This window comes from Narcine bancroftii, chromosome 1 (assembly GCF_036971445.1).
Source record: "Narcine bancroftii isolate sNarBan1 chromosome 1, sNarBan1.hap1, whole genome shotgun sequence".
In the NCBI taxonomy this organism is placed as follows: domain Eukaryota; kingdom Metazoa; phylum Chordata; class Chondrichthyes; order Torpediniformes; family Narcinidae; genus Narcine; species Narcine bancroftii.
The window spans coordinates 321,397,393-321,424,860 of record NC_091469.1 but is presented as its reverse complement, the minus strand read 5'-3'; the positions used below and the strand labels follow the sequence as shown (position 1 = coordinate 321,424,860).

At 39.9% G+C, this 27,468-nt stretch overlaps 1 protein-coding gene and 1 long non-coding RNA gene across 12 annotated transcripts in view; one reads left to right on the top strand and one right to left on the bottom strand.

Annotated features, from left to right (window-relative positions):
* Window positions 1–27,468, top strand: part of ctnnd2b (catenin (cadherin-associated protein), delta 2b) — a 1,542,927-nt gene that overhangs the window by 243,378 nt on the left and 1,272,081 nt on the right. For 10 of the 11 annotated variants that reach the window (XM_069906986.1, XM_069907003.1, XM_069907027.1 and 7 more), the window contains exon 3: window positions 3,601–3,678. In XM_069906986.1, coding sequence (XP_069763087.1) covers window positions 3,657–3,678 — 22 coding nt within the window. In that variant the 5' untranslated portion in view covers window positions 3,601–3,656. Of the gene's footprint in view, window positions 1–3,597; window positions 3,679–27,468 lie in introns of all 11 variants that reach the window. The other variant, XM_069906993.1, reaches the window with a different exon arrangement.
* LOC138751973 (uncharacterized) lies at window positions 8,068–14,302 on the bottom strand. The gene is made up of 3 exons (XR_011350297.1): window positions 13,776–14,302; window positions 12,668–12,835; window positions 8,068–8,336 (listed from the first exon to the last, which is right to left on the bottom strand). It is a non-coding gene; the product is annotated as an uncharacterized lncRNA (long non-coding RNA).

The following is a 27,468-nucleotide window of genomic DNA, read 5'->3' as shown; positions in this document are numbered from 1 at the left end:
TAGTAAGGGATTACTTAAGGTGGGATGTGGGTGGAAAGAAAAAGTTTGAAAACAACTTTTTTAATCGTACCTAACTGACTCATTATGTGCATGGTTTCAGAACTCCAAAGGAAATGGGCCAATGGCAAATTTTCTCCAGCAAAATATTTCAGTAACAATTGTGTCTATAACAATGATTCTCAACCTTTTCCACTCACATCCCACTTTAAGCAATCCCTTACTAATCACAGACCACTGATGGCATAGGGATTACTTAAAGTGGGATGTGAGTGGAAAGATAAAGGTTGAGAACCACTGATCTATTGTAAAACACAGCGATGGAGAAACTCAGCAAGAATAAAACATAACCAACGTGTCGGGCTTGAGCCCTTCAAGTTGATTTTGCATAAACAAACATTTTTCAAATGCATCCTTGGTTGAATGTTGTTTTGATGTTGGATGTTTCCTTTATGTACAGGCATAATTTTCGGAGTGTATATGCCTCGAAGGTCGCAAAAATCATTACTATCCAGTCCAGCGATCTCTTAGCCCAAAACGACCTTGGTTGCAATGTGTTTAACTTGACCTATAGTTCTCAATAATATTTTTGACCTTCTTCCATGAAGATTAAGCTTATTCATTAACCCCTCAGTGCAAAATGACGCAGTGCCTCCTGGGTCAAGAAATGCACAAGTATGTGCTATTACACTCCTTTTTTGGCCTTGACTTGCAGAGATACTATCAAAAGTTTGCAGTTGTTCTCACCGGTCCCAGTGAGACAAATTGTCTTTACCAAGGCTTCAGCACTGTTTCCACTCGTTGCTTTTTCTTGCAGTTTGTTCCTTTTCCGTATTCATCTTTGCCCTGGAAGATGTGTGGCATTTTGGGAGGCTTTCAACTGCATATGTCGCAGCTGAGTCGCTTTTTGCCATTTTTGCTGATGCGTCCTTTACACAGACAGCCTAAACATGCTCCATTTTCCTTTCAAAAAAAAAAGAGATTTTCTCACTGTGCATCTTCTTTTCCAACTGTGCATACTTTTCCAAAACATGCTTATCGTTACAGAACAAACACAGCAGGCAAACTTTCCTTTTCCTTAATATCTTTATCCTCCACTGCCAGGGAGGTGGCAAGTGTACTTTTCTTTCAGTTTTTGGTTAAGGGCACGATTTGGACCTCTCAACTTTACTCACTGCTTTTGATATTTCCATACACTTGATTTGTGAGAACATCCACTTTCCCTTCAATGAACTCCACCAAATCCTTAAAGCTAGCCGTTTTAGTGCATCTTTTCGGGTAGTCAAAACTGAACTTCTCTACAGTTCTATCATCTGGTAGGGTCATTAATTTAAAATGATTAGCATGAAAGTAGACATGTAAGTGGCCGAACTCCTTAATGATGTACCAGTCTTAAGAATAAACAGTTTTTAAAAAAAACCCAAAAGACTGTGCAAAATGTAAGTTGGAAAAAAATTCAGTATTGTAGTCAGGTAATTCCTGTGATTTGCAAAATTTTAATTTAAATTTGAACCACGGTCACTGGTGCTGTAACAGCATTGAACTAACTGCTACGCTAATCGTGCCACCTTCATAATTAACCCTTCTCCCTAAAGTTTACAGATAAAGCCTTAAAAATGTACTTAATAATATAGGCCTATAAATCAACCAAACAAAGATTAATACTCTTACCAGGCAGAGACAGGAGACGCTTGAGGAGAGTCGCCAGCAGTGAATGGTATCGGCTGGCTCTTCATCCTGAGTGTAAAGGTTAAACCCTTGGTTTTTGATTCGTAGTTAATTTTGTGCCTATCCCTTTAAGAAAAATTATTCTTTGTCAAGTTATCATAGTGACTATGACATCATATGTCATAATATCCGAGCGGACCAAGAGCATGCATCTCATTTTGCGAAGAATTTTGAAGGGGGTGTAAGCTCGAGATACTTTTCTTTGAATTCATCTTAATTGTGTCTATTTCTTCTTGTATCTGTTTAAAGTTGAATATTGTTATATCATTATACTGTATGCTTTGTTTATTCATGGTTATGAAAATTTTAATGCCAAGATAGGCAAAATGTTTGTCCGTTTTAATAATGAATTAAAGCTACTTAAAGCTGCATCTACGAAGTTTGGTTTATTGGATTAAAAAGAGAGTAATTCAGAATATCAACCTCACATTTCCTTGAAGATGACGCGTTTTGAAATTAGGAATTAATCGAACTTGGAAAGTGTCATCTATACTGGGAGTCACCACTTTATTCAAACACAACTTTATGGAAACTTTTATTCAAACAGCTGCAGCAGGTGGGGCATGACCGGGGGGGGTCTCCGCTAGTTGAATGTTTCCTCCCATCTCCACCAAGGGGTTGAGTGCTGCTTCGGAGAGCATTTACTTTTGCAATTTTAAACCTTCATTTAAATTTTTATTTGGTCTTACTTGTTTTCATTTTAATTGGTTTATTTATTTAATTATTTTCTCTTTTTTTTTGCTGGTTGCTTGAATTTCTGATAACGGGGATTTTACGCTGAACTTGGGTCAACATTTATGATGAAGATATTTTGAAGATATCTGTGGCAGAAAAATAAAGAGTTGAAGACCAGGAAGCACATGGAATTGAAGCCAGTCCAATTTTTTAAATCAGTGCAAAGGATTGAATAAATTCAGTTTGCACAGTGAAATTAATTAGTATTTAAAATTGTTATTTTTTCCATTTTGGCTGATTTTAGTTTAATGGCAAATTAAATGGGTAATGCAACCAAGCAGAAATTAGATGCCAGTTAATTAAGCAACATGATAGATTTTAGCTTTCAGGAGAACATTTTGCAAGCCGTGTCAAGTCAACCAGAATTTCCTCCGTATAAAACCAAAAATAATGAGCTTGGCTGAATTAAAAAAACAGACACTTGATGTATTTGCTTTAGTTGTAAAATATCATTGGGATTTATTGATGCACGTTTCTCCAGTATTCAGAAGGCTTTCTGTGATTCTATTATCAACAATTGACTGCCCGCAATATGAATTATAGAATGTGCATTATACTCCATGGTGCTCAAACAGGAACTGATTTCACCTCTTTGAGGGAATGCATGAGGTGGAGCACATATGCTTATATTTTACTTTTTAAATTTAGGCGTGCATACAGCATGGTAATGGGTCCTTTCGATCCACGAGTCAGTGCTGCCCAATTACACCCCATTAACCTACAACCCCGGCACGCTTTGAAGGGTGGGAGGAAACCGGAGCCCCTGGGGAAAACCCACACATACACGGAGTGAGTATACAAACTCCTTACAGACAGTGCGGGATTCAATCCCTGGTCCCAATCGCTGAGCTAACCACACCACCCTATTTTGATATTCTTCCCTGCTACCTGTGTGTCCAAACCTCCTTTAGGCTAAACATCAGAACCAAATTCTCTTACCCTGTCTAGCAAATAAGAAATGATATCTACTTCCTGTGTTGGTTATTTCCATGACCAAAATATTCTTATTAGATATCATCGATGAAGTATGGCAAAGAGCTGCTGAATTGTTTTAATACAAATTAATTTGGTTTTTTTTCCAATAGTTTTTATTTGACTTTACTCCAGACTTCTCACCATTGTTTCCCCCTTCTCCAGCAGGAAGAGCATGTGAACAGCCACAAACACCTTCGCTAAATCTGACGACATTCCTACTCATGGCTTTGCCAACAGCAGGAGGTAAGATGACCTCATAAATGATTTGAACCCGAGAATAACGGCACGGTGGTGGCAGAACATTGAAGGAGTAATCTGGAGCAGCCATTCTCAATGGGGGGCTCGACGGCACCTTTCACCACCCCTCCCCCAAGAGGCCACAGCACATTTTTAAGTAAAATCCTTGTTTTCTTTTCACCTCGCCTAACATAAATATATTTTTCAATGTCTTATGCAGTACAGAAGGAACTAGAACTATCCTGCTTCACAGGGAAGGGGGCCCATAAACTTTGAACAGAATCCTTGGGTGACCATGACTGAAAAAATGTTGAGGATGGCTGGTCTTGAACAGTTGAATTTGCCAACGCACAATAAACGATGGACAAAGTGCTGACAAATGGGATTAATATTGTTAGATTCTTGATAGTTAATGTCAACATAATGGTGCATTTTTCCTGCATTTAATGATGTCTACTTTCTGCAAAGAATATTGTGCATAAGAGATGACTTGATCAGTGATACTTCCTGCTTGAATTCTTGCTGCCACTTTGACTGGTAATGTGGTTTCTTTCATTGTTCTTAGTGAAGTGGCATCCTTATCTCAGTCAATGTGGTTATTTTTATATATAATTACAGAATATTAGCAAGAACTCCTTTGTAATTTCCTGCACATTAATCTCATAAGTTGTCTCAAGATACAATTTTGAAATCAGATCAGAGGAGGCTTTGAGCGATTTCTTTGGTTGCGAGAGAGTCTTTTTGTTCAGTGTTCAGCAGGAGTCAAGGGTCCCACTTCACAAACTTTATGCCGAGATCAAATTTCACACGAGCAGCACTTACCAGAAAGTTTTAGTGTCTCCAAGTGATGACAATGTTCTTTTATTCTCATGAAGTCAGAAGCAAATGCCCTCATCCAAGGGTCTCCAAAATGGTTGATACCGACACCTGGGGGCAGTCGATGGGATTCGCCAAGGGGTGGATAAGTGCCAGGGGATCGATAATGCTGGGGTGCATTGTAATTTTCACTGAGGCTGACAAGGGGCCGCGTGTCCAACTTTAAATACTGAATGGGTGCATTGTAATTTTCACTGAGGTCGACAAGGGGCCGCGTGTCCAACTTTTAATACCGAATGGGTGCATTGTAATTTTCACTGAGGCTGACAAGGGGCCACGTGTCCAACTTTAAATACTGAATGGGTGCATTGTAATTTTCACTGAGGCCGACAAGGGGCCCCGTGTCCAACTTTAAATACTGAATGGGTGCATTGTAATTTTCACTGAGGCCGACAAGGGGCCGCGTGTCCAACTTTAAATACTGAATGGGTGCATTGTAATTTTCACTGAGGACGACAAGGGGCCCCGTGTCCAACTTTAAATACTGAATGGGTGCATTGTAATTTTCACTGAGGCCGACAAGGGGCCGCGTGTCCAACTTTAAATACTGAATGGGTGCATTGTAATTTTCACTGAGGCCGACAAGGGGCCGTGTGTCCAACTTTAAATTCTGAATGGGTGCATTGTAATTTTCACTGAGGCCGACAAGGGGCTGCGTGTCCAACTTTAAATACTGAATGGGTGCATTGTAATTTTCACTGAGGCCAACAAGGGGCCCCGTGTCCGACTTTAAATACTGAATGGGTGCATTGTAATTTTCACTGAGGCCAACCAGGGGCCGCGTGTCTAACCTTAAATACTGAATGGGTGCATTGTAATTTTCACTGAGGCCGACAAGGGGCCCCGTGTCCAACTTTAAATACTGAATGGGTGCATTGTAATTTTCACTGAGGCCGACAAGGGGCCGCGTGTCCAACTTTAAATACTGAATGGGTGCATTGTAATTTTCACTGAGGCCGACAAGGGGCCGCGTGTCCAACTTTAAATACTGAAAGGTTATCAGTTAATGGAAATGTTTTAAAAAAAACTTTGTATGCTGATGATGTGAAATTTAAAATGAGGAATGTTTGTTATCTCAGCAGCTTGCTTCAGACCTGGGCTTTGGATCAACTTCATGATGTACACATTGTTAATGGCAAATCTTCATGATATTCACACTATGTAGCACGCAAGACTGTCACTGAGCCATAAAAACAAGCAGCTTTTATGAAAAAATACATGGATGAAATGTGGAAGGAATAAAATGCTGTGAAAGTGCTGTTTTAATGCAATCTACAAAGTTTTTGTTCTGAAAGGAGCTGGTCCTTTTATAGAGCCTGTCATTCCTTTGCCAGAATGAGTTTCCTGAATAATTTGACAACAACAACTAGAATCCTTAGAATCAGAATTTATTGTCATGAATGCCATGAAATTTGTTGTTTTGCAGCAGCGTTGCATTTATGTAAACCACCTTACGAAAGGAAAATTGTGCAAGAAAAAGTTGAATTAAGGCAGTGCCTGTGGTTCATTCAGGAATCAGCGGGGAAGAATCGGTCCTTGTGCTTCTGAGTGCTTGTCTTCAGGCTCCTGTACTTTTTTCCCGATGGTAGCAGAGTGAAGATGGCATGGCCTGGGTGGTGGGGGTCCTTGAGGATAGAGGCTACTTTCTTAAGCCACCGCCTCATGTAGATGTCCTCGATGGAGTGAAATCTGGTGCCCGTAATGTCGCAGGCCAAGTGAACAACCCTCTGGAGTTTTTTTTCCTGTCCTGAGTGTTGGTAGCTTCGTACCAGACAGTGATGCAATCAGCTATAGTGGTCTCCACGGTACACCTGTAGAAGTTTACAAGAATCTTCAGTGGCATACCGAATCTCCTCAAACATCTCACAAGCGATGCCTTCTTCATGATTGCCTCAATATGAGGGCTTCAGAACTTCACAATTGTATCAACATAGTCCCCAAACAGTCCTTTCAAGTGGAGCAACACTTCCTTTGTGTATCTGCATGAGTCACTTATTGCAATCAGGCCTTCTCTATGTCAGAGAGCAGCTTGGGACATTGCTTCACTGAGCACATTTACTCTGTTTGCATCACTGACAGGGATCTCCCATGGCCAACCAATTCAATTCCGCACCCTTCTCCCATGCTGATATGTATGTCAAAGGCCTCCTGTTGTTCCACCAAGTCCAACCATAAATTGGAGGAGCAATACTTATTTTTCCATCTGGCCACTCTCCAAATGGATGGCATTAACACCAACTTCTCTGGTTCCTATTGGCTTCCCCCTCCATTTATTCAAACAACTCCTCTCCTCTTGCTCTGTCTCTCTCCATCCATTTTCCTTCTATCTCTTTCTGCTAACCTATTTTCCAGTTTCTCTCCTTTCTCTTTCCCTTCATCTTCTTCCCTCCAGCTCCACCTCCTTTCCTTTCCATTCACAGAGCCATCCTTCCATCCCCCTGCTGGCAGGCATGACCTCCCTTTTCCTGCCTTTGGGACTGTGCTCTTCCCCCTGCCCCTCTCCTCCCCCACCATTTTGTTCAGCTGCCTGCGTACATTTTGCTCATTCCTTGATGAAGGGCTCAAACCCGAACTGTCGGTTATGTGTCTTTTTTCTATAAAGGACACAGTTTGACCTGCTGAGTTTCTCCAGCCTTGTGTTTTTACTTCCACCTCGATGTCTACAGACTTTTCTGTTCTACCTCAGATCCTTGGAGATGATGTGACAGCTAGATGCAACAGCTTCCTCTCTACTGGCACCCAGGAATTTGAAGTTTTTGGCACTCTCCACTACTGAGCCTTCAATGAGGACTGGGTCATGTTCCCCTGACTTCCTCCCGAAGTCCACAATTATCTCCTCAGTTTTACTGATGTTGAGCACATTGTTGGTGTGATATCATTGAACTAACTAATCATTCTCCCTCCAGTACACTTCCTCATTGGCATTTCTGATTCTGCTGACAACCGTGGTGTCATTGGCAAATGTGTAGATAGCAGCTGAATTGTGCCTGCCCACACAGTCATGGGTGTGGAGTGAGTAGAGCAGTGCGCTAAGCACAAATCCTTGAGGTGCGCCTATGTCAGTGACTGTTGATTGTCAACACATGACTGTTCTAAGCTGTTTTAAAGATATTCATCTATTTTTCTATTTTATTTAAATTATTGAGCTCACCATCCTCAGGTTAATTTTCTTTAAGAATGCTTGTTACTTACCTACTCAAATAACAATTCTTCTTGTACATTTTGGGTTCCTGCCAGACAATTCTGAAGATTTATTTGCTGGCAATGTTCATGACTAGTCGACTTTAAGTGAAAATGTAATATTGCAGTTTACCACTTGTGATCAATGGATTAATTCAATTAATTATGGAACTTTCTTTTTCAATAATTTTATTAACATTGACATTTCACATCCAAAAATACAGGGCATATACAGATATATGTTTTATTTTATATTATATTGCATTGTGGCGGATGTTATTTGTGCTCTTACGCCATCACGTTGAAATAACAAGACCACACCTGAAGTTGTCAGCCAGTGAAGAGAAGAGCATTTATTACAGTGTTATATGGGTTAAAATAGACATACAACATGTGACCTGGCGTCATGACTTCTGAAGTGCTAACGACCTAACGACGTAGCAGCGTTGAGTAGGCCAAAGCTTCTCAGTAGACCTACGGGTGCTGCTGAGTCACTATGCCTCGTGGGTGTAGGAGCTAGTTGCCAGTAGAGAGGAAGCTGTTGCATCTAGCTGTCACAAGACGGGAGCTGTTAGCACTGGTTCTGCCCACTACCTCCAAACGTACCACTACAGTATATAGATATTTTTTTGGAAATAAATTGAGATTTTTAGTTTGGTCACACACAGATACAAACACTTCAAAACAGATTTCATTTAAAAAGCCAGAGCTCTGCTCAAGCCAGACAGTCCAGGCTTCAAGTGCCTTTGGAAAAACTTTGAAGAATGCCTCTAGAGACTTCACAAATAGGTGTTAATTGGACATGCTGTTTAGTAATGGAATATTGTTTTGAAAAACATCAGATGAATGAACCCAGAAGATTAGATCTGCTGCCTCAGTCTGTAAAATTCAGTTTGCTGTTCTAGGAAGGGCATGTGGTTTTGCAAGCAGAGAAGGTTAAACAGGCTTTTCTCAGAGAGAGAGAGAGAGAGAGAGAGAGAGAGAGAGAGAGAGAGAAAGAATTCAGTTCGACAGTTCAGCAGCAGCAGCTGGGACTGAAACAGGACAAGCTGGCAAACTTGTGGAAAAACCCCATTTTGAGGACAGGTTGTGAGTTCTTAGTACAGCCTGTTCAAAGCTCTTGTGGTCCATACAAGAGGAGATGGCTGGCTATATAATGTTTCACTTGAAATAAGGGAAACAGAAAAGGAATTCTGTGGTGACCTGAAAGAAAGAGGTTATCATCTGGAAAACTCTGGTGGGGAAAGTTTCTTTGGCAAGACACTGAAATGGCTGATCGGAAGGAATCAGTTTGTGTCCAACAATCAACAAATATCTCTGAAAACCAGCAAGAACCTTTCTGAGTGGTAACCATTTACCAAAGCCTGGTAAAATTCATAAATATTAAATTCTGTGCACAGTATATGAATTGCCTGCAAGCAGTGAACTTAGAGGAGTGAGAAGTGAGCAATACTTACTTTGATTCACAGTGAGACTGTGAATCAAATAACTTTTTTTGGACTTGTATACACATTACATATACGTGCACTTAGAATTAGAAGGGGTTTAAGTTAAGTTGATAGTAATGTTAAAGTTTTATTCTGTTTTTATGTTTAAAGAAAATTAAAAGCAACTTTTGTTTAAGTAACAATTTGTCTTGGTGAATTTCTATTGCTGCTGGGTTTTGAGGTCCTCCAGGCCTATAAAAATACATCACACTTAAATCATATAATTTCATCCAAGTTGATCCACATTTTATCAAACAATTTATATTGTATTGATGTTTTTTTTTAAAAAAAGGAAAATCTAAACCCACAACCAAGAAAGAAGCTGTTTGGCCAAAAAAAAGACAGAATTCTTATCAGCGTGATAAATTACCTCATTAGTCAACATTTCTACCATCATAACAAATCAAAAATAATCAAAGTAATTAAAAAAGGAGCTCCATAGAGCTTTAAATTTAGTTATTTTCACCTGGCAGAGATGAAACCTTTTTTGCATTCCAGTTTTGGATGGGTATATTAAATCAAATGATGCTGTTTGGTCAGGGTGTACGTGTACAATCAGATGAGAATAAACTTGGCTAATTTAATTTTTAACAGTAGCGTACCTTCTCAAAATCCAGGATTTTAAGCGAACGGTGATGATGAAAAAGAGTAATTGCATGCTTCAGTTGGGACGTTGTGATGTGGAGAATACCCAGAAGAGATGGTGGGTATGCATATGTTCTTCTACTTTCTAACACCGGGGAGGTATATGCATTGCAGGAGCTGTTCGTCAAGCTCTACTTTCTAAGCTGTATCAAGCTATTGCATTTTAGTATGTTTACTTCAAAAAGAAAACAAATAGATTTTGAATGTGGAGATGAAAAAAAAATGGATTTAGCAATTAAGGATGGAAGTTTTTGAGAGAGATCAAAGGCATTGCCTTGGGTTTTCTCGAGGCTGTGCAAAATTAGAAGGTTCAACATGTGATGAGCTCAGTACATTTTAGGAACAATGAAATGGATGTCTCTGAAGAAGTTTGAGTTTAATTAACAACCAGCTGGAGGCAAAATGGATGGCACTTACTTTAAATTACTTTATTTGGAACCCTTAGAATGGAAGATGTCTGAAATTTTTTTAGTCATCAATTTTTTTACACACACACACACACACACACACACACACACACACACGTTAGTCTCTGTTTTTCAAAGCAGCAAAATGATTCTTTACCATTCATAAATCAGTGTTGGTCTTGAAGCTTATTTGAATCTTCAGTTTTATCCTGATCACTTTCTTTGCTTTCATAAAAATGGTTTTGATCAAGGCAAAGAAAAGTTGTTGATTATTGTCTTTATAATGTGTCACTTTATTTCAAGTCAGATTTATTGTCATCTGATTGTACAAGTACAACCCGATGAAACAGTGTTTTCCGGTCCTCTGATCATGACACACGGACACACAACCAGATATAACATACATACAGACAACAATATAAAGGCAGGGCAAGTATTTTGTCTATAAAAATAAATATTACTTTGTACAAATGAGAGTCTCCGATGGATAGTGTGAGCAATTCCTTTGGTCGTTCAGCGTTCTCACTGCCCGTGCCTGGTGGAGCTGCCTCTAATCCTTCTGGATCTCTTCCCCAATGCTGGGTGGAAGGGGTTTTGCACAGTCTCTTCAGACAATAATTTTAATAGATCATGCCAATGTGGCCAAGGAAACTCCAGTGATCTTCTATGCCACTCTTATGTTCCTGTGGATTGACCTCTGATCCATTTCTCTGCAGCAACTCTACCACGCTGTGATGCAGCCGGCCAGGATGTTCTCAATAGAGCTCCTGTCGAAGGTTGACATAATGGTAACTGGTAGCCTTGCCCATTTCTGTCTTCTCAGGAATGCAATTGCTGTTGCTTCTTCCTGACAAATGAGGAGATGTTGAGTGTCCATAATAGAGAACTCCGTGCTCTTCATTACATTGTTGATGTGTAGGGGAGGGTGGTTGTTCCTGGTCCTCCTGAAGTCCATGATCATCTCCTCCATCTTGCCCAAGTTGAGGCTCAGGTTGTTACTCTCGCCTCATTTCACGAGATTTTCCATCTCTTCTCTGTAGTGAGACTGATCGTTGTTGCTGATGAGGCCAACGACTGTTGCATCATCTGCAGATTTGATGACGCTGTTGGAGCCGGATCTGGCGAGGGAGTCGTGGGTCAGTAGTGTGAACAGGAGTGGGCTGAGCACACAGCCCTGAGGTGCGCCAGTGCCCAGCGTGACGGTGCTCGATACTCAAATTTTATTTGAAGAAAATGTTTTGAAATTGCAGAATCAATGCTGAATATATCAATCAGATGGTAATATTTTGGATGAAAGGATGAAACACAAAAGTGTGCAGACGCTGTGATTGTATTAAAAGCATGGAAATGCTGGAGGAACCCAACAAGTCTTGCAGCCTCCATAGGAGGTGAATGTATATTACTGACGTTTCAAGCCTGAGCCCTTCTTCAGGGTATGAGTAAAGATCCTTAATTTAAAGGTTGGGAAGAAGGAAATAAAGGGCAGGGGGAGGAGTTCAGACCAATGGTCAAAAGGTGTTATGGATAGGAGGACAAGAGTGAAGTGTGACAGGTCCAAAGGTAAATGGTTACCACTCAGAAGGGTTCATCTTTGTTTTCAGAGAGAGAGTTTTTTAGGTCACCACAGAGTTCCTTTCTGTTTCTCCTATTCCAAGGGAAACAGCGGACAGCCAGTCCTCTCCTTTGACCAGGCCGTCTTCCAAAGCTTAACAGCTTGTCCCTCTGGAACTAATGTTGTGTCTCTCCTCTCTCTTTCTCTCTCCCTCCCTCCTCTCTGAGAGCAAAGCCTGTTTTTTTTTCTGCTCTCTGCCTGCAAAGATCACATGACCCTCCAGACAGTAAATGCTCTTTTCTAGGCAAAGCTGCTACTGCCTGTTGTTACATTTGTGGCCTTTTGCAATAACAGTCCATGATGTTGAGAATTGATAGGGGGAGGTGGCATTTAGAAAGGGAGGGAGAGAGAGAGAGACAGACAGACAGAGCAAGAGGAGAGGAGACAATGGGTAAATGGGGGGAGGGGTGCTAATCGAAACCAAAGTCAATGTTGTCCTTCCAATTAGGGTGTGGTCTCAGTCTGGCAGTGCATGAGGACGTAGACAAGCATGTGGTAAAAGGAACGGGGTGGGGAACTGAAATGGGTGGCCACTGAGAGATTGGGGCCTGCTATTGCAGCAGGCTGATTGGGGTGGGGGCGGGGGGCACAGTGAAACAACCTCCACTCTGCGTCCAACCATTTCCATGTAAACCCTAAACCCAAAGGACTCCACAGCTGGAGCACCAGATGCAGTTGATGCCCCCTGTAGATTCACAGGTGAAGTGTTGCTTCAACACTTGGTAAATAATGGCACTTCCCACAGTCACAGGGATAGATGCCAAGGGGGTCGTCCAGTTAATGCCCACCTCCAGAATCCATGCACAATCCAATCCTCTCGACCCTTGAAAGTTCATTAGAAGGACCTTGGCAGGTCCCATTGGCTCAAATGCCTTCCTGTAGAGCCATGTGATAGGAAAACTATTCTGTTCTACTCTTCCGACTTCCAGTTGGATTTTCCTCCTCAGGGGTTCAATCTAGTTTAGAAAACCATCAGTTATGAAACTTAACTGAGCAGGTTATTGGAGAAAAGGGTTAGTATTTTGGACTCAATATTGTCACACAAATTCTGCAGCCAGCAAATTACCCATTTCTTTCTGTAAACAGAAATTGGACTCATGATTGTGGAGATTGGTAGCACTGAAAAATGCAATTAGAAATGTGTTTAGAAATGTAATTACATCTCATTTGATGAATTATTAAGCAGCAATGTTACTTTCTCATGGACTTCAGATAATTTCATGTCGGTGCCAGTCATTGATCGAAGAGATGCCCTGATCAGAAAAAATGGGAAAAATTTGCTTTCATTGCTTTTCCAAGAAGGGCCAACAGGGACCTTGTGTCGGCAGCTACTTTTTGAGAATCAGATTGAGTCAGTCAACTGAGGTTCAGCAGCGGGACAAAACCCAAAAGACTACAAATACACTCAACACCCCTGTCCCAGTGGAGGAAGAGCAAGGCATAGGGGAACAACCTGAACCCAGCCCACTTCAACCAGCGATGGAAAAGAAGATCCAGGGGAGGAAGCCACTGATCAAGGGGCCAAAATACTGTGAGAAGGCAATGTGGGGGGAGGTCAATGCTGACTTCTGCGATATCTTAGAGATGCTCAGAGGCCACTTGGAAAGAATGGGGGATACACCAGTCAAAAGATCCCTCCAGAGCTGCTGAAAAAGGTTGTCAGTGGCTCTGGATGAGGAGAAAGGATTCCACCTGGTCCCCCAAGTGAGTGAAGGAGATCTAGGGGGTGAGCCCGGGACGTCGGGATCCACTGCTGATCCCTCCAGAAGTGTCATAGGTCTATCAGCGAAACTCTGATGAAGGAGGGTGCCCACTTGATAACCCAGAAAATGCCACCACTCACTTGGCAGCGAGTCTCAGAAGTGTGCAATAAGGGATTATAACATCTTGACTTACTTATCAATGTATTTTCTTATAACATAGGAATCGCTGTCTATACCAGCATTGATGGTCCATTCCTAATTGCCGTTGAGACTGAGGTGATTAGCTTGAATCGCAGACCTCTTGTGATGGTCTTTAACAGTGCTGTTTGAGAGAGGAAGCTCCAGGATCTAGATCCAGTGACCAGGATGATGTACGACTTGAAAAGGAGATGCAAATGATGGTGTTTCCATCCACTGCACTATTGGCCTTGGTAGGAAAGATGATGGCTATGGGAGGTTGTTTCTGGAGTACAGTTTCTTAGTAAGTGCGGTGTACTTTCTAGGTGGTGTACAATGCTGCCACCATATGGGACACCAAGCGAGTGGGTTGCCCTGAAAAGGAAAGAAGCAGCTGAACACCACTGGGCCTGAACTACTACCCTGGGTAGTAGTCTCAGATATCCAACACTCACAACAATCTTCCTTTGTGCAATATTGAAGTTCAGCCTCTGGGTGTCCATTTACTCCAGTTGTACAAGAGGACTTTCATGTCACACATGAGCAAACACTATAATGATGCACTGAGCGGTTACACTCACCACCTCTTCAGTTCAGATCATTGATAACCATGGCAACATAGCTTTGATTATGATTAAAATATGCTGGTTAGATGGCAATTAACTGGATTGATTTAGCCTGCCTTTTGTGATCAGGACACACCTGGTTAATTTTCCACATCGCCAGCTGGATGCCAGTGTTGTAGCCATGGTGGAACAGATTGGCTGGAGGCACAGGTACTTCTGGAATGATCTTTCTCATATTTACAGTTGCCATCTTGCCTGGGCCCATTGCTTTTGCTGCATCCACTGTACGCTCATGGATGGTTGGTACCTGTATTAATGAAGATCTCAGGTTAGTGCCATTTGGCACACTTAACTGAACGTGGTGGCAAATACTTTGATGTTTTCCTTTGTATTCATCTACTGACTCTCTAATAACACAGGGCAACATTTTTTTTTCCCACAAAAGATTTGCATCCTGAAAAGAAATGAAGGATTATGATCAATAACTTCAAGATGAACACAAAGATAGTTTCTGATTTTCTGTATCACATAGGAAGTTGGAGAAACAGTAAACTAACTTTTATTGAATTTTGCATGTTTAATCATGTAACATATGCTGACATAAGTGTTAGTTCAACTGGCCTAAAAATACCTTGCTGCTGATTTTGGTTTGTACTCAGCAACTGATGCCCCTCAGGTCAGTGTCCAACAATAGTCAGCCAATATTGATGGATTCCATTCCCCTGATACTGCTTTTCCATGGTTGCAATGTCCTGGTGAAATCGTTCACCATGTTAGTAGTAGTAGCAGCCTTTATTGTCATTTAAAATTATATATAATTAAAAACAAAATTCCATCCTCCAGAAACCACAAAGCTACCCACATAATGGCAATTACACATCAGACAGCACAATAAGCCAGTCTGCTCCAGACAAATGATTAAAAACTGCACAAGATTAAAACACACCAACACAAAACTACATAATGAGTCAAAACAAAAGTACTAACAATAGAATAAAAGATGAAAAACTAGACAATAAGCACAATGGAGACCATTTCAGAGACTTGGGTTTTAGAAAGTTCAGTGGCTTGAAAAGAAGAAAGGCCACACAGTTTACAAGTCTGTACAGGCCCGTCACCTTCAGCCTTGTAATGATAGAGAGACCCCCCCCACCACTCTCCCCCACAGCCTCCTCTCTGACTCCACCATCTGCCGCAGTGCCCCACTCTTCAAGATGGCACAGCCTCCAGAACTTTTAGGCCAGGCACACAACATGGCCACGCTCTGCTCCCAGATGACACCTCCACAGAACAGCCAGCCAGGCATATTCCGTCCACTCCGGACACCCCGACACAGCTCCACAGACCTGCCACTGCGTCTCCTCAGCCAGCGGCAACACCCAATATCCAGAAGCCTTGTCTCCATAGCAGAGGCCTGACCAGGCCACACAGCTTCTTCCACTCCTTCACCTTACTTCCCAGTTCTTCTCAGCTTCCCACCTCCACAACGCTACTGTCTGGTCTTCATCCTTTAAAAATTAAGCACGGCACTCCTCTTAGACTGTTTCTGGAGAGGTCACGGCAGCTGTGCTGCACCACCATCATCTGGAACTGGAACTGACTGCACCGAGATCAGCAGGGAAGGAGTCCAAGTGCAAATACAGAAAATTAATTTTCAACGACATGCTGCACTTCATGGTTTTGTAGCTTGAAATGGACTTAAAATATGACAGGAAATCACAAAATATTAAGGTGCTTTTCATGATTAGCAGCTCAAAAGTTTTCAGGAAGCCAAGTCTTCATTGTCTGGTGTAATTGAAGAACATTTGATTTGAGCAGACTGATGGGCTCCATCAGTCTGATTTGGTTCTTTTTCTGGTGAGATTACTTAGTGATATCTGGTGCATGTGTCTTTTGCCTTGCGGGTCTTGCCTTCATGAGGGTGACTAGTTAAAATTGTTATGGGCCATTTTGAATTTCCATAACTTTTCTGATTGGGACAACGCAATGCTATGGGCTCAAACAGGTAAGTTAACAGAATGGACTTGAAATATTATCTGCAGCTTATCTGGGGTAATGTATGGTGTAAAAGTATTTTGGGTGATAAACAAGAAATAGGATGATGAATCCGGGGAAAGAAGCTGAAAGATGTCAAATCACCATAGATGCAAATCTTTGGTTCCCTTAAGCAAGAGCCCAATGATTATCACTTTAATCATTGCTACTGATTTTAAAAAGTGCAATGTAATAAATACAAAGAATAAATCTTTTATTTCAATCAGATGTGGAGGAAAAGATTATTTTCTTTGTTGACAGAGTGATGAGAAGAGTCCTCCAGCATGTGATTGAATGCCTCTGTGGTTAAAATTAATATAACGTAAATATCGTTGAAGAAGGGAATGTTTTACCTACAGAGAGTAATTAGGGCATAGTTCACTGAGTCTCTTGTGGCAAGAGTGGATAAATATTTGAAGCAGAAGGCGGCTGTGTGGACAGACAAGTGTAATTAGATTTTAATTGTTCAACAAAGGCCAGTCACTGAATCTGCTCGTTCGGTCTTGGAAACATCCATGCTTGTAATTGCTGCAGCAGACAATAGTTTTTAAGGTGAGATAAGAGCTTTTCTCAATAAGTTACATTTTGCAAGTGCCTACTATTTAAAAATTGAATTTAAAATGTTAAATTCCGACCTACGGCGTGGTAACCGGCCCATTCGCCCTCCATGCTGCACATTTGCACGCATTTGACCTACAACTCCGCTGCGTTTTTTCTTTTGGTGGGTGGGAGAAAACTGGAGCACCCGGAGGAAATGCACACTGACATGGAGAGAAGATCTAAACTCCTGAGAGACAGCACGGGATATGAACCCAGGTCGCTGGCACTGTAACAACACTGCGCTAAATCCTAGCCAGCCAAGGAGTAAATTGAAATTAGTTTGTAATCAAAGAGAAGATCCAACTCTGCCCGAGAATTGAAAGTGGGTGGGGGAATGTCACGTGATGACGTGGGATTAGACTGCGAATCCTCGAAAAAGCCAGGAAAAAAAACAAGTTTAAAAAGGTTGAAGAAGATTTTTAAAAAAGAAAAAGTGTCGAAGGCTAGGAAAGTAATTTGAAATGGCACCAAAGAAAGAAAAAAAAGCTGTAACTACACAAGAATCTGACCAAGAAAATGGACAAGATAAGGAAGACAGGCCTGTCTTGAAGACGGATCCTGGAGCTGTCCGGAAAGTAATGGCCCATGGAGACAAGCCAGCAGCTGGGAGACCTTGGACCACCAACAGCCCCCAAAAAACTAAACTACAGAAAAACTAAAAATACTAAAAAAAACTAATAGATAACTGTTGGGGGGAAAAAAAAATATATATATATATATCTGTGTATATATATATATATATATATATATCTGCGTATATTGATTTGGATTGGTCTTGGAAACACTCGAAGATCAAATAAAAACATTTTCACAAAAAAACTTAGTTTATTAAGGGAAAACTTCATGGAACCAAAGGAATCATTCGTAATTTCAATCCTAATACTAATATTTTTTTTAAATAGTATTTTGTTAAATATAATAGTAAGGCTTTATCTGTAAACCTGGGGGAAGGAGGGGTTAATTATGATGGCAGCAGTTAGCGCAACACTGTTACAGCGCCAGTGACCAAGGTTCGAATTTACATTTTGTAAGTTATGGGAATTACCTGATTAAAGTGAACTTTAAAAAATTAAGGACTAGAAACCTGATGGTGTTTTTACTTCTCATTACATTTTGTCCTATCTTTTGTCTTTTAAACTGTTAATTCTTTGTGCAGGACCATTAGTTGGGCATTTTAAGAGTGAGTCTCAGGCAACCAGAAAATACACTTATCCGGCATCCCCATGGGATTTTACATATTTCCCATTCCCCATCTTATTTGGGTGCAGCAAAAATACCATAGACCCTCAAACTCATCCCTTTAGGGAGAGTTGAACTGCTGAGTGTTCACTGCAGTGTCAACAAGTTCATTTTTGGACGCACATATATTCACATTTTCCTGTTGGGTTGCTGTTTGGTAATCTTTTTATTTATGGGGAATGAGATTAATTTTCTGCTCAGCCTGTTCCACAGAACAACATTAATGAATATGGCAAACATATTGCAATAATTTTTCACATCATTAGGGTAAGTTTCTCACTATAAGCTTCATTGATACTGTATTTGTAAATATATTTTCAAACTAATGTAGTAGCGAAGAGCACTCTAACCAAATTTAAGAGCTTCACATTGGATATTTACTGATATTCCTTCAACATTTTTTTGAGGGTCAAGGCCTGAGAAATAGAAACTGAAGCAGGGGTAAATATCAAAAGAGAATGTTGCAGGGAACAACCAAATGTTTCCTGTTAAGGTGGAAAGGGCTTTACACAAAGATATGGGGATAGTTGAGAAATGGCAGAGTAGTTGGCCACGGACGTAAAGGTGGCACACTTGGTTGAGCTGCTGCCTCGCTGGACCAGCGACACAGGGTTGATCCTAAGGTCAGCTGCTGCCCGGAAGGAGTTTCCACATTCTCCCTTTCACGATGACTTTTCTCTGGGTGCTGCGATTTCCTCCCACATCCAAAAGAGATTCGTTGATGAATTAATTATCCACTGTAGGTTGGCCTCAATTGTGTGGAATCTGAAATCGGGGATGGGAGCTGCTGGGCATGATGGAACAATCAAATGAAGTGAGATGAAATTCGCAATTATTGAATAACACTGGACAACAAAGTTTTTCCAAAAGTTTGCTTCCTGAAAAGAAGGGGATTTTCTTTTTTTGATGGACAACTTCAAGCTGAACACAAAGATGATTGTAGATTTGCTGTATCATGTACAAAGCTGGAGAAACAATACATTAATTTCTACTAAATTTAGCATGTTTAATCGCAAAATGTAACTCTCTGTTTTAAAAAAAAACTTGTCCCTGATGTCTCCCCTAAATTTCCCTCCCTGCACTTCATATAGATGTCATTTTTCTGTCCTGGAGGGATGTTGGCCAAACACAGGCTGGTAGGACATTTAGGTCACCGTGGGCAAGTTGGGCCTCAGGGCCTGTTTCAATGCCGTACAACTCAAAAAGAAGTTATTTGTCGTAGTGTGATTTTTCCATCTCTTTCAAAGAGAAACCCAGACTCTCTTTTGCAACTGCTTCTCCCATAGTTTTTTTCTCCAAGAGTCTGTATCTATTTCTGGTGAATTTCACCAGAGTGTCATCCAGATAATTCAAACTCATTATTATGCAAAGTTTCCAAAGATTTATCGAAATCCATTCCATGGACTATGTCACACATCATAAAGGGTGTTTGTGAAAATTGTCACATCTTCCTCCCTAATTGACTTCTTGATTTCCCCACCAAAGCTCCTTAAATCTATACCACCTAGTATGCATATTTATCTTGTGGTAAAATTGAAGTATACCTTGTTGGGCAAAATGCATAATTATGGATGGAAATAAATTGAATTCAATATGACAGTAAAATGATCTCCTAACAAATGGGTGCAAATTCTAATATTTTATTGAGGAGCATGATCTACTTTATTCGTGATTTATTTAATTTACTTTTTTTCTAATGATTGCCAAAAATTATATGGAAGCATTCTTGATTAAAATGTTTTATGTGATTGCTTTGAACTGCTTTTGACTGATATGAAGTTAAAATGTGGAAAGACAGCCAATAGATAACTTGTTTCATTTGTTTGTCTCCATGGAATGTGACAAAATTCAAAATATCGCACCAGTTTTGCTTTCAAGATTGAAAGTGAAGGCACTTTGTTTCATGACGACCGTATGGTGAGGCCTAATTTTAGCAGTTTGTTTAAATGTTATTTTTCTTAGTTTACAATGTGGACGAAGTCAATTCTGACCATTTAAAACCCCTGCTTCCCAATTATCAGAATTGGAATGAGGGTTATTTTCATGAATTATTTTTTAGCTGCAGCAGATTGTTGTGCAGAGTAAGGCACAGTATATTACTATAAATGACAATTCCGTAAATATATGATTTTTAAAAATGGTGAAGTAATGTCCATAGGTTCATTATCGATCCAGAAATCTGATGGTGGAGAGGAAGAAGCTGTTTTTGTTACTGTGTGTGTCTGTCTGTCTTCCTGATGGTAGCAGTGAGGAAAAGGCAGGGAGGGCCTGGTTCCTAATATAATCAGGATAATGTGAACTATTTTCTAACTGCGTAAGAATACACCCTTCTCACTGTAGTAACTGTAGTGCACCACTGTGAGGCGTGTATGTGTGTGTATACACACACAGATAACTTAATAGTGATAAGTTAAATTTTGATCTTATTATTCTGCATTAAGAAAATTAAAACAGTTTTGTTTAAGTAGTCATTGTCTTGTGAATTTCTGTTGCTGTTGGTCTTTGTCTCCTTAGGGCTCGTAACAATGTAAAGTGAATATTCAGAATGACAGTTGCATCACAAAGAAAGAAATATCCTAATTTATCTTTTCCACAGCACCAAATCACTATGCAGCATGGATCTTCCATGAGGTAAATTGCGGTTGTGGCCTGTAAACCAAGGATTGGGCTTGTTCTGACATAAGAAGGATTCTGACCTTTCTTCAACATACCTTTTTGGAGGATCACTCCAAGGTGATTTTACATTAACGTGGAGAACAGCAGTAAACAGGCAATAGGGTGGAAATTAGTCCAAGAACATGACCTTGTAAGCTAGGAATATAACACAGGAAATGAACATCTTGAACTGAAATCTTATGATGAAGTCAAGTTCCCATTTTAACATGGGGCATCTCTTTATTAAAGATCGGTCCTCTTCCTCCTTCATCTCACATACATTTGTTGTTCTCTTATGATCAACAGTGATCTCAAGATTGTTTTGGAGTAAAACTTAGCGACTCACTCTTCTTTGGGGAATGAAAACAATATTAGTGCACGTTCTAGTTGACAATGCTAGATTGGCTTTGAGGTGATCACTTTGGGTTTGAAAAATTATTGTTTATGTGAACAGCCCTTTGGTACCTGATTGTGTGAATGTGTGCATTTGTTTTGACAAAAAAAAAGATTTTTAAAAAATGATTCATGTGCAAATCAGATCGTAAGTATGGAAGGCCAAATGGATGGTTTAATCCTTAAAGGGCGGGGGGGGGGAGGAATATTCTCTCTTCTCTGAGATATACAGAGTTTTTTTTTGTCAGAACAAGAAGTTATATTAAGTACCTGAAATGGGCGGGAAAATTACTGAAGCTGAGAACAGTCCTGGTTCTGATTATTGCATGGTTGAACAAGTCAAAGTAGCTGAATGGAATCCTCCTGCTCTGACATTCAATTTCCAAACACAAACACCTTATTGATGTCTTCAACACTCAATGCAGGTGAAATATTGTGAAGGACACCACACCACCCTCGTGTAAACTGTTCTCCCTTCTCCCTTCTGCCATCTGGTAGGAGGTACCGCAGCACTCAGGCCCTTGCGTCCAAATTGGGCAAGAGCATTTTTCCCCAAGATGTCAGATTGGTGAATTCCCAGAACATTTGGGGATCGGGTACTGTAGACTGTTACTGTATTATGTCTTTAACATCTAGCTTCTATTCTAACTTGTATTTACATAAATACACTCCGTGGTCCTGAAGAACCGCTATCTTGTCTTTACTGTGCAAGTGTGGTAGGAACTTGACATGACTCATCGCCTCGGTGACAATCCACCTTTGTGATTTTCACAAAAAATCGACTCAGTCAAGATGTGAAGCCCCTACCCCATCTACACCCCCAACTTGGACAAAATGAATGACCAAATCATGCTTGGTAAAACACAAATACTTTGCTTCTAATTAAAGAACACACTGAACTCTGTTATTTGCCATTGTTTAAAAAAAATACACAATGATGTCAGTCGTCAGTGAAAAATACACACTCCTGAAGATAGGTTTACAATTCAATATTAGCACAAGGTTAATTCAATCACAAAACCAGTACACCTTTAGCCATGTTTAAAAAAATTATGAAAATGATCATCCCATTGTTCACAGGATAGCATTCCAATCTTTCTTCCAGTTCAGTAGCTTTCCAACAAACAAAGTATGTGCTAATATGAAACTGAAGCATTTGACAAAACCATTTGTTTTGAGGAAAGGTACAAGTGTTCTCTGAGAAATGGGACATTCATGAGCATAACAGTCTATTTTGACAGCCAGACTAGTCAACTACATTAAAAATTGTACTCGTCTTCAAGAAGACCTAGGAACCAGATTGCTTGGGTAATTTGTCAACTTTTGTCTTAGATGTGGAAAAGAACCTTGTCCTTACTTTTAAATTTCAGAGTTTATTTTGAACTTAAAGATAATATTTGCCACTCAACATAAAACTCTTGCTTCAATCACCTACTTTTTAAACCTTCCATTATTGCTCAGGTCGAAACAAAATTTCAGAACTTGCACTTATATGGTCGCCATTACAACCAACACTATCGATGATGTATTAAAAAAAATTAAATATGAAATAAAGTCAATGGTTTATTTTAAGAATGTGACATTGTTGTTATGTACAAGATTAGTGTGCACAAGACAAGGTCCTGTAAACAGCTACAAAATACAGTGTCAACCACCCAGGTTTGAATCTGGCATTGTCTACAAGGAGTTTGTAAGTTTTCCTTGTGTCTACATGGGTTTCCTCCAGTTTCCTCCCACCTTTCAAAGTGTATGTGGGTTGTAGGTTAATTAGGCATGACTGGTTTGTGAGCCAGAAGGGCCTGTATGTCTAAATTTAAACGGAAACATTGAAATAACCACAGATCAATTGCTTCAGAGTCGTGATTAAATTATAAATATTGGTTGTAGCAGGAGTGGTTGTTGCATGGGTGAACAAGCCAAAGTCGTTGAATGGAATCCTCCTGTTCTGACATTCAATTGCCTACGTTCAATTTCCAGTATTCTGAAAATACAGGGCCTGTGGATCTTGGATGCAGTTGAGAGAAGGAAAATGCCAGATCTGGTGGTGGATCTCAACACATCAAGTAGCATTGGTGGGAGTAAAAAAATTGTTTTGAGCTGGAACCCAAAAGTGTAGGTATTGGTTTATCCATTCAGAAGAAGAAATCTTTAATATTTTCAATAATATGATTATACTTTTAACATGGAAGTTTCATTTGAAAGACTGTAAACTGACAGCAGTTTTTTCACTGACGCTCGTGCTTCTCAGCACATTCACATCCTCCAGAAGAAGCAAAGCACTATGAACTGTTACAACAGCAGCAACCCGGGATCGAATCCACCACTGTCTTGAAGGAGTTCAACCATTTGCCACGTGTCTGTGTGGGTCTCCTCCGACCCTCCAAAACGTATGGGGTGGTTGGTTAAATTGGTTAATTAGTGTTATGTCTCTGTGTTACTTGGGAGGCTTCTTAAATAACTTAAGAGATGCAAGATTCAAATAACAGAAGAGATTTTACTTACTGATGCCTTCCATCATCTCAGGAAACTGTTCACACACACTCACACAAATGTATATAGGTGTGTGTGTGTGTATAGAAATGTATATATATATATATATATATGTGTGTGTGTATATGTGTGTGTATATGTGTGTGTGTGTATATATATATGTGTGTGTATATGTATGTGTGTGCGTGTGTGTGTATATAGATGATTATTTTTCACTCTCTAGTCATTTTCTGTTCTCTTCTCCAAGTTTACTGGTATCAGGCAGTTTTCAGTGCTGTGCAGAGTTAAACAGTCACTACTTTCAATAGGCTCTGGTGCCTTAAATTAAGTTGTTACCAGTCAGGAAGATCTTTGGTGGGTGCAGAGAGATGTTTGTTGGACACACAAACTGATTTCCTTCAGTCAGCAACCGGTGTCTTTCCAAAGAAACATGCCTTCTTCCAGGTAACAGCAAAGAGTTCTTCTTTTCCCCTATTTCAGGAGAAACACAGCAACCAGCCACTACAGAGATTTCGAATAGGCTGAACTCGGAAGTTAAAACCTGTCTTGAAATGGGGCCTTTAGCAGGCTTTTCACTTTGCCAGCCTTTCACTGACTCCAGTAGCCTTTATCTCTCCTCCCCTCCCACCCACCCACCCCTCTTTCTCTCTCCTTTTTGTTTCCATTTTAATTACTGTCTCTATCTCTGCAATGTGATATTTGCTTGTGAAAAGTGACCAGAACTATCTAATCTTATTCCCCCTTTTTAAACATATATTTAATTAACTTATTCCATTGCAACACATTCTCCAACAGTGGCCTATTTTACCTTCTCATGGGGCTAATTAGTTTGTTCTATTTGCAATGTTACCTTTGCCTTCTCATCAGCAAATATTGTTGTACCATTGCCACTGACTGATAACATTGTTAATTTGCTCTTCTGCCAGCTAATTTGTTTTCATGCAGACGTCATGAAGTGTTCCAGACAAAAAGTTGACCATTCTCGTTCTCCCACTGATGCACTCAACCCCCTGAGTTCATCCAGCAGATTGTTTGCTCAAGATTCCAGCATCTGCTATCTCCTCTTTGTTGCCTTGTGTGGCCTTTTCATTATTGTCTTATCCATCCATGTTTCGTTCTCCTCCATCTTCCCATCCAATAATTATAGTTATTGCTTTGATTTCCATATTTTATTTAAATATTTCATGTGCTGAGCGAAAATCAATAAATTCTGCATACAGTCAATGCAGTTTATTGGGGATTTTTCTGAAGCATATTTTGCTTCCTTTAGTGCTTGGAATATATGACAGGGCTTTGAAGTTACAGCAACTAGCATTAAGGAAATGTTAACATAAAAAAGGATGCTGTGAACTTAACCATTGAAGTTTCTCTAAATAGTGCATACAACAGTGCTTCAAAGCCACGGTTTGACTAAACAGCATGATTAAACATTGGAAGCTCAGTCAGAGGTGTAATCATTTCTTGCCACAGTTCAATCCTGGGCTTGATTCAAATTCTGGTTCATTACAGACTCCTAAATGAGCCCATCCAAACAGCATGTGAAACATTAACGTTGCATGGTTGTTCCCATTAAGTAAATGCAACTTAAGATATGTCTGCTGATCTTAATTGAAAGCAATGTTATTGGTGATTAACCAGGTTGGCACTAGTAGCAGGTGTGAACTCAGTGCATGGCTGGTGTGCCTATCACCTGCTTTTTGAAGGCTGTACCACCTGTAACTTGGGTTCTTGGGGAAACAAAACCCCTCATAATAAACAAGTCTGGAAATGTGAACAGCTAAGGGCTATTGTCCATCACCACTAAACCAGTTGGAAAGTTCAGAGTGTGAGTATAAGACAGCTTTAATAAACTAATATGTACACTAAGAATTCTTGTCTCTCTGCAAGACAAACCTGGAAGGATAGACTGTAGCTCTGGACTGCTTTATATACAAGGTCACCGGGATGACCCCTGGTGACCTAATGGTGTAATTACATATCACCACACCCATAACATATTAGTTACTATATATTGCTACAAACATAATGTGATTAATAATTTTTATATATATATTAAAAAAAAACTCTCCTAACCTCCCCAACCACCCTACTAATACCTTCCCTCCTCCCTTCCTCACCTACAAAAGAAAGAAAAAGGAGATCATCATCTACTACAAATATATTTAAACTTTTCAGCTGTAGAAGTGGTGGCATCCATCGAAGCAGACAGAGAGATCAAATTTTAACACCAATAATTTTCCGATAAGTGCTCCAAACTTTAATAAAGAAAAAATATTTGTCTCTTAAATTATATGTAATCTTTTCTAAAGGAACACAAGCTCTCATTTCATTATGCCATCTTTCCTACTTAAACTCATATCCTTTTACTGTGGATAATAAATTCGTGAATGTTTGGAACCAAATGGGAATTTTAAAAAAGTTGAAGATTTTTTTGAAGCAGGATTAGTCGTATGAAAGACTAGTTTCAAATCCCTTTGAATACCTTTTCTTTTTATTATCAGGATTTTAAAAAATTATCTGAGAAATTGGGTTATAGTTTAAAACTACCTAGACAGTCTTCTTTGGAGTTATTACTTACTAAAGATGATTTTTTTTTAAATTTTCTGGAATGTATAAATTATTACAAGATAAAATGCCTAAACCAGATATTCATAAATTCAGAATGAAATGGGAAGTGGATTTAGATGGAAAGATATGAATTCTTAAATAAGAACAGGAAATGGAGGATTGGTGTTGTTTAAAAAGAAAGATACAAATTTAATTGGTTAATGCAATAAGTTATTTGTAAGAGTTCTTGCTTAGCCTAGTAACTCTAGTCTGGTTGTGTGTTTCCAAAAGTTGAATTTGTCATACGTTTCTATTCTACAATGTAGAAATGTTGTCCAATATTGAAATGTGCATGTATTTTACCCAGAGGTCGCATGCATCATCCTCAAGAGCCAGTATGGGATGGGGGCAGGGAGATCTGTTCAGGAAGTTTGGAGATACACAGGAGACTGTAATCTGATCACAATCTGCTGGAAGCAGATGCGAGATAAAGAAACAACCTTCCGAGCCAGAGCACTTCTGGAGGTGTTGTGGACCATGAAGAAGGTTTTTAAAGTTGGCAGAGGGATCTGGTCCAGCTGGAAAAAAAAATGGGCTGAAAAATGGCCAATGGAGTTTAATGCAAACAAGTGTGAGGTGTTGCAATTTGGAAGGGCGAACCGAAAAGGAACGTACATGGTAAATGGTAGGGCACTGAAGAGTGCAATAAAACAGAGGGACCTGGGAATACAGATACATAATTCCCTGAAAGTTCTGTTACAGGTAGATAGAGTTTTAAAGAGAGCTTTTACATATTGGCCTACAAAAATCAAAGTATCGAGTGCTGGAGTTGGGACGTATGGTAAAGTTGTATAGACCAAATTTGGAGTATTGTGACTTTTGGTCTCCTGACTACAGGAAAGATATCAATAAGGTAGAAAGAGTGTAGAGAAGATTTACTAGGATGTTGTCCGGACTTCAGGAACTGAGTTACAGGGAAAGGTTAAACAGGTTAGGACTTCATTCCCTAGAGATTTGATAGAGGTATTTAAAATTGAGGTGAGATAGAGTAAATAGAAGTATTTTTTTACCACTAAGGGTAGGTGAGATACAAACCAGAGGACATGGGCTAAGGTGAAATAGGAGAGGTTTAAGGGGAACATCTTCACACAGAGAGTGGTGGGAGTGTGGAAGAAGCTGCCAGCT